At 45.1% G+C, this 10745-nt stretch overlaps 2 protein-coding genes across 2 annotated transcripts in view; one reads left to right on the top strand and one right to left on the bottom strand.

The window, feature by feature from the left end:
* Positions 1–335: 335 nt before the first annotated feature.
* ITM2C (integral membrane protein 2C) overlaps positions 336–10745 on the bottom strand; it is a 30015-nt gene continuing 19605 nt past the window's right edge. The window contains exon 6 of the transcript XR_011338088.1: positions 336–349. The gene's annotated coding sequence lies outside the window, so the exon portion shown is untranslated. The remainder of the gene's footprint in view (positions 350–10745) is intronic.
* LOC138724661 (lysophosphatidic acid receptor 6-like) lies at positions 2479–5739 on the top strand. Its single transcript, XM_069864841.1, has 2 exons — positions 2479–2512; positions 4668–5739. Exon 2 carries the CDS (start codon positions 4681–4683, stop codon positions 5587–5589), a length of 909 nt encoding a protein of 302 aa, XP_069720942.1. The 5' UTR covers positions 2479–2512; positions 4668–4680; the 3' UTR covers positions 5590–5739.

The raw sequence follows: 10745 nt of genomic DNA, 5'->3' as shown, positions 1-10745 counted from the left end.
ATGCTTCATAGCAGAACCAAGGAGCTCAGACGTGCTCTCAGCCCTCCCACAGCAACACCAATCAAGCATGCTCTGTCAGTAAAAGCTTCTCTGGGACCATCCCAAGGCTCCACACGTTGCTCTGTTGTGGCCTCTGTCATCCAGCTTCCTGCTCTTTCCTTCTAGCTGGCTGCTGAAGCCTCATCCCCAGCACAGAGCTAGAGCAGCCCCTCAAAAAAAGAGAAAACACAGGAGCCTGGGGACATGGGAAGGCAGGGAGGAAATGAATGAAACTAAAAATGGAGACAACTTGAAGAGCATCTGAGGTAATCCCCGTTCTGACACTCTTCCTGGGAGCCAGGACAGACAGCTGAGGAGCCAGGACCACAGTGCTGCTGTCTGTGTCACTGTCTGGCGTCAGGGCACAGCAAAGGACCAGCAGAGCCTTGGGGATGGCTAGCACAGCCCAGCACTGCTGCGAGGTCGACCCCAAGGGCAAGCACAGGCAAACAACTGAGCTTCACGGGTTGCCACCCAGGAATGTGTGGGTGGCCTAAAGAGGAGTTCTGTGTGGCAATTTGGCAAACTCCTCAATGCTAGCAAAAAAATGCATGTGAAATAGCTCCTTCATCAGGAAAAGGGGGCAAAATGATATATTCAGCATCTGAAATCACACAAAGTGACGAGTGCTGGTGGCACTGTTGACACATGCAGAGGTGTCCAGGACAGAGCACAATTTGCAGGGTGCACCCCTCTTCTTCCCAGTTTGCGAGAAAAGGAACAGCACACTTGGTCTTGGGGACTTAGTGAAGAGCCCCGTCCCTTTAGCAAAGAGCAATGCCTGCAGCGAGAAAAGAAAGGTACCTCAACCGGCCACAGCTTCCTCACCCCTGCATCACAAGTTAAACTATTAATCAACAGTCTGAGAGTCCTTCATGGACTGTCCTGGCCTTTCCATTATGCTGTCACTTGGTTTCATTTTCTCCTCACCATTAGCTCTCAGCATCATCTTTTATGACCCTTTTGATTTTAAAACACCTTGTCCCCCTGCATGCCTTCCTGGACATTCCTCCTCAGATCTCTCCCTAAAAAAACTCAGAAGGATGTTTGGTGGAGAAAAAAAAAAAAAAAGCAGACTGACCACTGGGGACTAGACTATGACATGCCACCCCTGGCACTGCTGCTTCCCCCTTCTTCCCTTTCCAAAGCCTGTTTCCAGACATGTAGCCAGACAGGGCTTTGTACACCAAGCACGCCCAGAGGGGCAGCCTCCAGTGAAGTGGGCAGCACTTAGGGGCATAAGATTATGAGTATCAAAGAGAAAATGAGAGAGAAGAGAACATTCAAAGTTTGTGAGGAAAAACCTGCAATTGCAAGAGGGAGCATCTCTGATCTTTGGTGGAGTATCAGAACAGGCATGTGCAAACCCTGGACCAGGGCAGGAGCACGGAGAGCACTCTGGTAGCTGGGCTTACCTCCCATGCTCACAGCAGCCTCAGTTCCCACTACCTGGGACCCAAATGCCTTTTCACAATAGTGGTGCCTGCCTGTTTTGTGGGGATTTTTAATATCCAGAATGCAGTCATGGTCACAAGACTGCCACTGGGTATACAGAAGTGAAACCTAGCTGAGGAATGCGATACGGTATTGCTCACTTAGACCGTCTACCTTTTCCCCCTTGGTGGTGTTTGTCTTTTTTTATAAGTAACTTCATTTAAAATATCATGGGGAAACTCCAAATACTATTTTTACTCTCACATCCTATCCCCCATCGCTTTCACAGATGCACAGTTTGAGTCCTCAGTTTGGATATTTAAGAGATATGCAGAGGAGATATGCAGTCGTCCTTTCCCCCTTTCATAAGAAGATTGCAAACACACATTCAATGGGAAAAAAAATCTTTTTTTTCCTCCGGACAAATCAGCACCTCACACCCTCCATGGGTACAATCCATGCTCCCCAGCAGTATAAACAGATATAAAAGTAACCTTTATCTTTTTTTAAAATATCCACTTGAAATGAACATATCAGATCACCTCTTAACATCAATGTTCTCTTTTTTCCTTTTCAGTACCATGAAAATAGGGGAAACAATGATAGTGATAGCTCAGGATTTAGATTAAAGTGCATTTTGACAGCAAGTGCTGCTCATGGGTGTTACATACAATGAACAAAATCATGTCTTGTAGAAAAAATAGGAGAAAAGTCTTTCTCCGTGACTGGAGACTGTTTTGAGTGGGTGACTCACAGAGACGTTAGCACCACAGAGCTGACTGTTTACATCCTCAAATGAGCCCTGTGTGACATCCTATGTACATAGTGCACGTGTGCAGGCACAGCATGGGGAAACCAATGCTGTAATGGAAATGTGTGATGATAAAAAAAAAGCAGCAGCACTTCATGCTTTCTGACATCCAGACCAGCAGTTGCTTTGTATGCAGCTCACTCCATTGCCTTAAAAGAAAACACGAGACTCAAGAATTCTACAAGCTGAGGAAGAGAAAAAGTCATCAACCAGAGAGATACCCCAAAGGTAAGATAACAAGAGAGAGTATTTAATTGTAGTGAAAGCTTAAAAGCTTTCTTCTTGCTATAAGGACTGAAAACTAAATTTTACATAACTTGTTTTGCTTATAGCAGATCTACATATTATCCTTTTTAAGAATGAAAAGAGCTACACCTTGTATTTTTGCTTTAAATCATTCTTTTTCCATTTTGTTTATAATTCTACACAACAGACTCTAGTCTAAAAAAAAGCCTTCTTATTATAACCAGGTTTTTCTCAGGTAAAAACCTTGATAAAAAGCTGAAATTTTATTTCTCTAGACCCCAGACTTTCCTAGACACATAACCTACTAACAAAAAAGGATGACTGAATTCCTTAGTTTTTTTTTCATCTCTTTTGCTCTCAGTAATGAGTTCTCTCACAGCGTTAGCCTGACAGTGCTTCACTCCGTGAAGGAGAATCAGCTGAAGTGTAGCCTATTGGATCGCCCAGCCGAGGCCACCCTTTAGTACAGGGCAATATCTCTGCCCAGGTCATCAGTATAAATCCCTTGTCTGCCACAGACCACCTGAATCTGGAGGTTCAGGAATCCAGCCCCACTCCCAACAAACTCCCCAGCCCATGGCTACAGGAGGGTTTAACTCCCAAGCAGTGAACAACCTGCGGCGTAGCAGTGTTTCTCTGCAGGGAAGGAGGCTGTTAAGGTTTTGCACGGCCAGTATTGCTGCCTACTGTGGGGACCTGAATGAAACCTGTACCTGGTACAGCAGGAGAAAAGCTGTGGATGGATCCCCACCCCTGACCCTGCTAGAGGCATGCTCTCCTGCAGCCCTGTGCTGCCAGCATCCCACTCTCCTTGCAGGGCTGGGTTTCTGGAGATGGTTTCTCAATCCTTCAACATAAACTAGTAACTTACAGAATCATTCCTCTCACACCAGTGTGTCCTTAAGGAGCAAGCAGACAAACGATTCCTGTTTCCTAACAATAATTGCTATTTTATAAGTAAGAAATAGATTTCATTTTTGCTGATGTCCCAAACCCCAGCACAGGAGAGCTTACCTCTGCAACACTGGGGCAGGGACTTGACCGGCAGAACAGAAACTTCTACTGCACAACTGACTATCAGCTGACAAATCTGAAATGAAACAGCATCAGGATCAGTAACTCCCGTAGGAAAGGCACGAGGTGGAGGTAGCAACAGTTGCAGAACAGCAGACCCAAGTAATTTCTGGATGCTGACAAAGCTTTTTGAAAGGCTTTAATTACAGGTTACACTTTCTGTGACAGAACTGGCTGGAAGAAAGCACCAGGTTTTCTTGTGCATTTGCATTTGTAAACAATTCTGGCTGAGACCAGCAGTGCAGAAACCAATGAGAACCTTTCCAGTCCTTATCAGGGGAGCCTGGGAGCAGGACCAGATCAGCATCCTTCCTCTAAAGAAGAGAATTACTTCATGACCCCTGCTCAGAGGGTGCTTACCTGGACATTTTTAGTCCCCACTTCAGAGAGGAGAAATCAGCTGCACATAATCTGCAACTCCTGTCTCTGCAGACAAAATTTTATACACAGTGTTAAGTCTAGAGAGTTTAGGCAAAAGGCTGGGCTCTTAAACCTCATTCTTCTGCTAAAGACTTAGTTAACCAGCATTAGAAATAGCCTGTCTGAAACTTCCTGCCTGCCTCCTTTTAGCAAGCTTGTCAAAAGAGCCAGAGGTATCACCACCTCTTTGTTCCTGACTGCCCAAAGTCTCTTATGATAGCTTGATTCAGGAAATCTGATCCAACCAATCCCCTCCATCCCCACAATCCAAGTAATCCTAAATTCAGGGGCTGCTAACCTGTCTCTACAAAGAGATTGCATCACTCCAAGGGGATGGTGCGGTTGTATTTATATGCTGCCTAGCCTAAATGATAGGGCAGGAGAATTTGAGGTAACAAGTAAGTCCAAGTGAGACTTGGATCCAAGAAAACCGTGTTCCTCCTTGAGACACAATCTTGCCCCAGGATCACTGGGCACTGAGCATCCCCATCTTAGTGAGAACCGCAATTCAGCACACAGCAGCCCATGAGGAAAAAGTGTCTCCCCATCTGTGGACACACAGAGACCTTATTGGCATTTTTATAGGGTCTTAAATGTGATTGGCATCTTTCCTTGTGGTGAAGGTGATTTTCTTCTCTTCCAGAATACCTAGAGATATGAATAACACCCACGCCAAAAGCAATATCAGTGCTGCCGTGGAACTGTTCCAGTTCATCACGTATACCCCTACATTTACCCTGGGACTGCTGTTCAATGCTATGGCTCTGTCATTCCTGTTTTTTAAAGTCAAAAAGCTGTCAGAATCTACGGTCTACGTGGTAGCCCTTATTTTCCTGGATACTTTGCTGCTGTTTACACTTCCTTTTAAAATAATTTCCTACCACCTTCAGGACAACTGGAACCTGGGATCTGTATTTTGCTCTACCTTGGAGAGTCTTTACTTCATAAATATGTATGGCAGCATTCTCATCTCCCTCTGCATCTGTGTAGACCGGTACATCGCTATCCAGCACCCATTCACAGCTCCCACACTGCGATCCACCAAGAAAGCTGCTACAGTTTGTGCGGTCATCTGCCTGGGCACCTCAGCTGGGACAGTCTCTACTTTCCAACTGCATGGAGAGAGCCACAACATCTCAACTTGCTTCCACAACTTCTCCAAGAGCACATGGGAAAACACAAGCCTGTTCAGTGCCTTGGAAACTACCTTCTTTGGCAGCATGGTAGCTATGACCTTCTGCACCGTTCAGACCATCAGGTGCTTGAGAAAGCATGGAAAACTACACAACCCCAAAACACACACCACCAGGGCAGAGAAGATAGTCGTGACAAACCTTGTGGCATTTTTGGTCTGTTTCATGCCTTACCACGTGGCATACTTTGCATATTTTTTGTTGAAGAATAACATCATTCACAGCAGTTTTCAGCAAGTGCTACGAGACACCATTCAGGTCACTCTTTGCTGGGCAAACCTGAACTGCTGTCTTGACGGGGTGTGTTATTATTTTGTTTTAAAGGAGTCCTTGGAAGACCCGTTACAAAGCAGTGTAAAAACAGCCACATGAAAGCCTTGATCCATGTGCTGCATGTTATTATGGTTACTTGGAGTGATGTGTGGAGAGGCTTTCATGGAAAGTACAGGGTCCTGAACTGCTTATCTAAGTAATTTACTTTAACTATCCAGATTTGAAAATATTTAATGAAAACCAGAACTAAGTCCATTCCCAGAAGACTGCTCCTCACTCTATTTCCTTCCATAATGTTTTGTGTTAGCATTTATGGGTAAAAAGAAATGGAATTATTCCTATAAACGATGATGTGTATGTCTTTGGATGTGATTCCTCTTTACTTTGAAAAATAAAAAAAGTTCACTTACATGTGGTACCATCTCTCAGCCTCCTTGCCTACGCTGCACCTGCAAACCGGAGGGAAATATTGACTCAACATGGACTTAAGCGTGTGCTGCTGTTTAAAGAGTCTTCCTGGTGCTCAGGTGATGAACTGTGCTCCTGAGGATACAAGGGCTGTGGACGTACACCAACCATGTCCTGGTTATGTCCAAGTGTGTGGAAGTAAACCCCACTAGGATAGCCCAGCAGGCATTCCCTCTTCACACCAATTGTCATTTCCCTTGACTTCCTCAGTAAATTCAGAATATCTGACTTGCTTTCCTGCCAGTGGACAGTGAATCCTCATCATCTCCTTGTTTATAACTTTTCTCTTAACAAACTGAGCTTCAATAGACACAAAGGTTTTCCCACCGAGACTTCAGTCTCCTTTTAGAAGCAGAGTTAACAAATACTAGAAGAAAATAGCACTGCTGCAGAAGATTTATTTTACATCTCAGAGCAGTGGGGTCATGCCAAGAGGGTCTTCGCTTTAACTGATAATGACTGAGCTTAGGGAATAGGGATTTTATAAGTACCTCAGGAGGCATAAAATACCAAATTGTATGAGAAAACTGATCTCAGTTGCTTTTCTATAGCCCAAGGCAGCTCCATTAGTTTTACTGATGTGACTTCGGGCTTACACTGCTATAATGGAGATTAGAAGTTCACCTGTAGTTTTATGCTTCCTCCATTACTCAGCTTCTTTGCCCATTTTTAAGTGTGCTTGTTCTGGGGGATACTGACACAACCAGAAATCTATGAGGTTTCAGAAATGTTGCCCCAGAAGAAAAGCTGAATCGGTGTCATTTGCAGACTTCAAAGGATGTAAAATCTCGTGTCTGCTGTATGTCACAGATTCCTATTAATCCTTCTCTCTATTCCAAGACAAAAAAGGCATTAAACTGGGGTTATATTTGGGAGCAAATATCAGCAGTTTAAAGTTTTAAACACTGCCAGGCAATTGTTAATCCAGAACTAAGCATTACAAACCCAGGAAATCCAGTTTAGATCACACTTCAGAGTCCACCAACACAATCCCCACAATTCCCCGCTAAGTATTAACTTTGTGACTACAAGTAAAGCCACCTCCCGCAGAACGGCATCTAACCCCGTCCTCCTGCCCAGCCGTAGTGTCTGAGACAACGAAGGACACTGTTTGAAATGGCTTTACTCCGTTTAAAGGGGAGCTCAGGAAAGCACGAGTAGTTGCAGACAGCAGAGACCAGCCTGACTTCATTCGTGGTGACAGGCAGTGCAATGGCTCGAAAACGTCACAGCTGGAAGGGAGCAAGAATAAGGGAACAGGACTTTTGACAGACCAAGGCCAGCATGGCTGTAAAAACCCTGCAGATGGATTTGTTTCCTTCATGCAGAGAAAAATAACTTGGTATTAATAATAAATGTAGACCATTTCATACTAGTGAGAACATAAAAGAAAGCCTGTGCCATAAAACGCTCTTTGTCTCACCCTGAGCTCAGGCTCTTGCTGTCAGCCCTGCCTGTAGCTGCACAGAGACCTGTTGGGATGGAAAGCAAGTGTCTGATGTGGTTTAACATTTTTTGTCACTTAGCTCCTATTCACACCCTTTGATGGGAAAAAATTTCAACATATGTTACCAAACTTTTAAAAGAGAAAGAAACTCTAAGAAACAAAGAATAAGAAAAAGGAAAGAAAGTACAAACAAATGACACGAATGGTGACAGCAGTGGCTGCCGAGCCCTAAGGGGCGGACACCGTACATTAAGAACCTTCTCCTTCCTCAGAAAATTCACTCTTTTTGGCCAAGCCAGTGGGTGCGAGCAGCAGCTGCTCCACCCTGTGACAGCTCTAAGGTTATGCTGCCCGCAAGTTTCACAGCCAATGACCTGAACGCACTGGAGGAGCAAACATTAGAATGCATTAATTGATTTTACAGCTTCTGCAAACAGACAAACATGGAGCTGCCCTTCCACCAGGCATAGCATAAAATTAGTCAAGGATTTGCTGTTAATGAAAAATTTGGGGAAAGGAGTGAACTGAAAACGTTAAGACTCACTGAGTCCCTGCAGAGAAGCTCCAGGCCCTGCTCCGGCAGAGGCAGCGCTTCGGAAACTGCCACAGTGGGTGAATTCAAATTGCAGAGGAGATTGATACCAAAGATTTACCTTCTAGCGCAATTACGCAACTTCATCAAAAGCACTGAATGAAAGCAAAGTGCATTTCCTTTGCAAACCTCATTACAGAAGTGGCGTGCCTTCCTCTCCCCGCTCAACATTTGAACCAGCCAACTCGACATCTGGCACCTGCTTTTATAAAGGCACCTAGGTTTGAGTGAGTTTGTTGTTTGCTCGTGTATTTCATGACCTAACACTAAAATACTGGGGCAGGCAGAAAGAAAAAGCATTTGTATCCATGACATCTTAATTGAATATTTTTTTAAATCTGTCATAGGCTCAGAGAGGGATGGGCCAAAACAGTTATTGCAAATCTGCCTCATGTTTTAAAGGATCCCAGGCTTCATTGCAACTGTCCATACTTCAGTTTCTTGTTTTCCTTGGAAAGGTGGATGAGCAACAGTTTTAAACACCTTCTTTCTAAATACTGCAAAAGGATTCTCAAAGCACTTTTATCAGGCAATTCTCTTTCCGCTACATAGCAGCCCAGCCTGCTGTCAACAAGAGAGGAGCCCCTTCTGGTGGTGTAGGGACCTGGATGTCTCCAACTGAATGGAGAAAAGAGATAAAATATGCTCAATTTGCCATCATTTCCTTCTCAGGTCCTGGGCTCAAGTAGAGGCAACACTGACGGCTGCGAGCCCTGAACATGCAGCTGCCCCAGAAGCACAACCGAGCACCTGATAAGACCTGGCCCACAAAAGGAAACACAACATTTTTAAAAAGAGTTACTGCCAGTGGTGGAGTGAGAAATCACTTGTGTGCTTTTTCCAGTCCCATTTGCTGCCCGAAGGAGGAGCAGGTGGACTCTCCTGCTCCGCGGCTGCCTTGCTGCGGGGACCTGTGCAAAACCAAGTGCTGTGTGTGGTGCTAGTGTTTGGTAGGAACGGTTGGACTCCGTGATCCGGTGGGTCTCTTCCAACCTGGTTATTCTGTGATTCTGTGATTCTGTGCCGTGGGATTTTTCCAGCGTTGCTCAATAGCTGGCTGTGTTGGTTTTTAAGGAGGAGGTTGTGTTAGTGCCTCCAAGCCCAGTGGGCAGCGTCAAAGGCGGCGTGCTGTGAGCCCCTTGTGGTATGTGCCCTACAAAGGGACATGAGCCCCCCTACAAGACACATACATACCGTGCCGCATTCGATGGAGCATTTGAAATATATACCGAAAGCTCTTTCTGATGCAGTCTTCAGTAGCTCTGGGGAAGGCCAAGGATGAGGGGCACTTTCTGAGGTTTGGAGCCAGCATCCACCCTTCACACCAAGCCACCCGCTCCCTTCCCCCTCAGCAAGTCTGACAGCCCTAACTCATTCTGGGATTTTGTTAATATCATTACAAAAGCAGAAGCAATCAGCTGTGCAACCAGTGACACGAGCGAGTCAGCAGCGTGGAGCTGCCAACCCACACAGCCCCACCATTGGGGAGCTGGGGCTGCAGGAGGCTGTGCAAAGCCAGTCACAGCTAATTTTAATGCCAGTCTGTAGGTGTAGGTGCCTGCACATGGTTTATTCCTCTCTGGGCATTGCTCTTCGCATTTTATTTTGGACGATTTCGTAGTGACTTCCAGTGGTTATTTCTAGTTTGCATAATGACACATCAGTCTACTAGACTGCTCGCAAATATTCACTCTACAAAGCAATCTGTTCATTTGGAGACTAGACTGAACTCAGCCAAGTCATACAAAAGGCCACCTGAAGTAGCTACTTTCAGCACTCCAAACCAAAACCACAGCTGTGTCAAGTCCACACGTTTCTCTAAAGGGCAATTCTGTGGTCTGTACTTTCCAATACTCCATCGCTGAAACCAGTAACACAGTGATACTGGTTTAATTACCACAATGGCCACTGTATGTTCAAGACCACCGAGCTGTAATTTTCTTTCACTTGTCAAATCCAGTTTACTGAATCACTTAATGATGTTCACCCCTAAGCCACTCCCTGCTTGCCCACAGGCACTTCCCAGGCCTCCTCGGTACCATCGGACCCAGTCGAGCTGCGGGAGAAGGTACGTGGGGCGAGGGGCAGGCTGCACCCCCAGACTGCCGCGGAAGGCAGCACTCTGACAACGCTGCTGGCACCGGGGGGGTCCAGACGTCAGCCCCGGGTACCCACAGTGCCAAAGTCAGCAAGCTTATAGCTTCCTCTTTGAGTTTGAACATGCAACAATTTCTGGAGAATGGCTCATGAGGACTGAGTGGCTTTTTAGCAGTAAGAAGCACAAAATCACCATCTGAAAAGAGCGAGAAATGAGTTGGGGCCTGATCCCAAAGCCTTTACTGCTGCTTCACTGAGAACAAGTTGCTTCATGAATAACAAATTGGGGAAGAGTGACATCCTACAGCAACCTCTTTAAAATCTGACAAATTTTAGTTTGAGAGGTTTTCTTTGACATTGAGGTGCCTTCTTTCTTTGAATCTTCTTTCCTGGGTCAGACTATGAGAACATTTCAATCATTGCATAACATTATTTCAATTAAATTCAAATACACACCTAAAAGTTCAAGTATGAAATGACATACTTGGCCTTTTCACGTTAATTAATCCAAATGAATAGAATAACGTAATGGCTTCCGCTGCAGAATATCTTTGTGCTAGTGAGAATGGTTCATTAGAGCTGGCACAAACACATTCCACATTCACTATGAATAATAATATGCCCAGAGCAAATATTTTCAGCAAACTTAAG

The sequence above is a fragment of the Phaenicophaeus curvirostris genome, chromosome 10, assembly GCF_032191515.1.
Source record: "Phaenicophaeus curvirostris isolate KB17595 chromosome 10, BPBGC_Pcur_1.0, whole genome shotgun sequence".
NCBI classification, from domain to species: domain Eukaryota; kingdom Metazoa; phylum Chordata; class Aves; order Cuculiformes; family Cuculidae; genus Phaenicophaeus; species Phaenicophaeus curvirostris.
This window is presented reverse-complemented; position numbering and strand designations above follow the sequence as displayed.

Coding starts and splice junctions, on each gene's coding strand:
- LOC138724661 (XM_069864841.1), top strand. CDS start 4,681: ATGAATAACACCCACGCCAAAAGCAATATCAGTGCTGCCGTGGAACTG.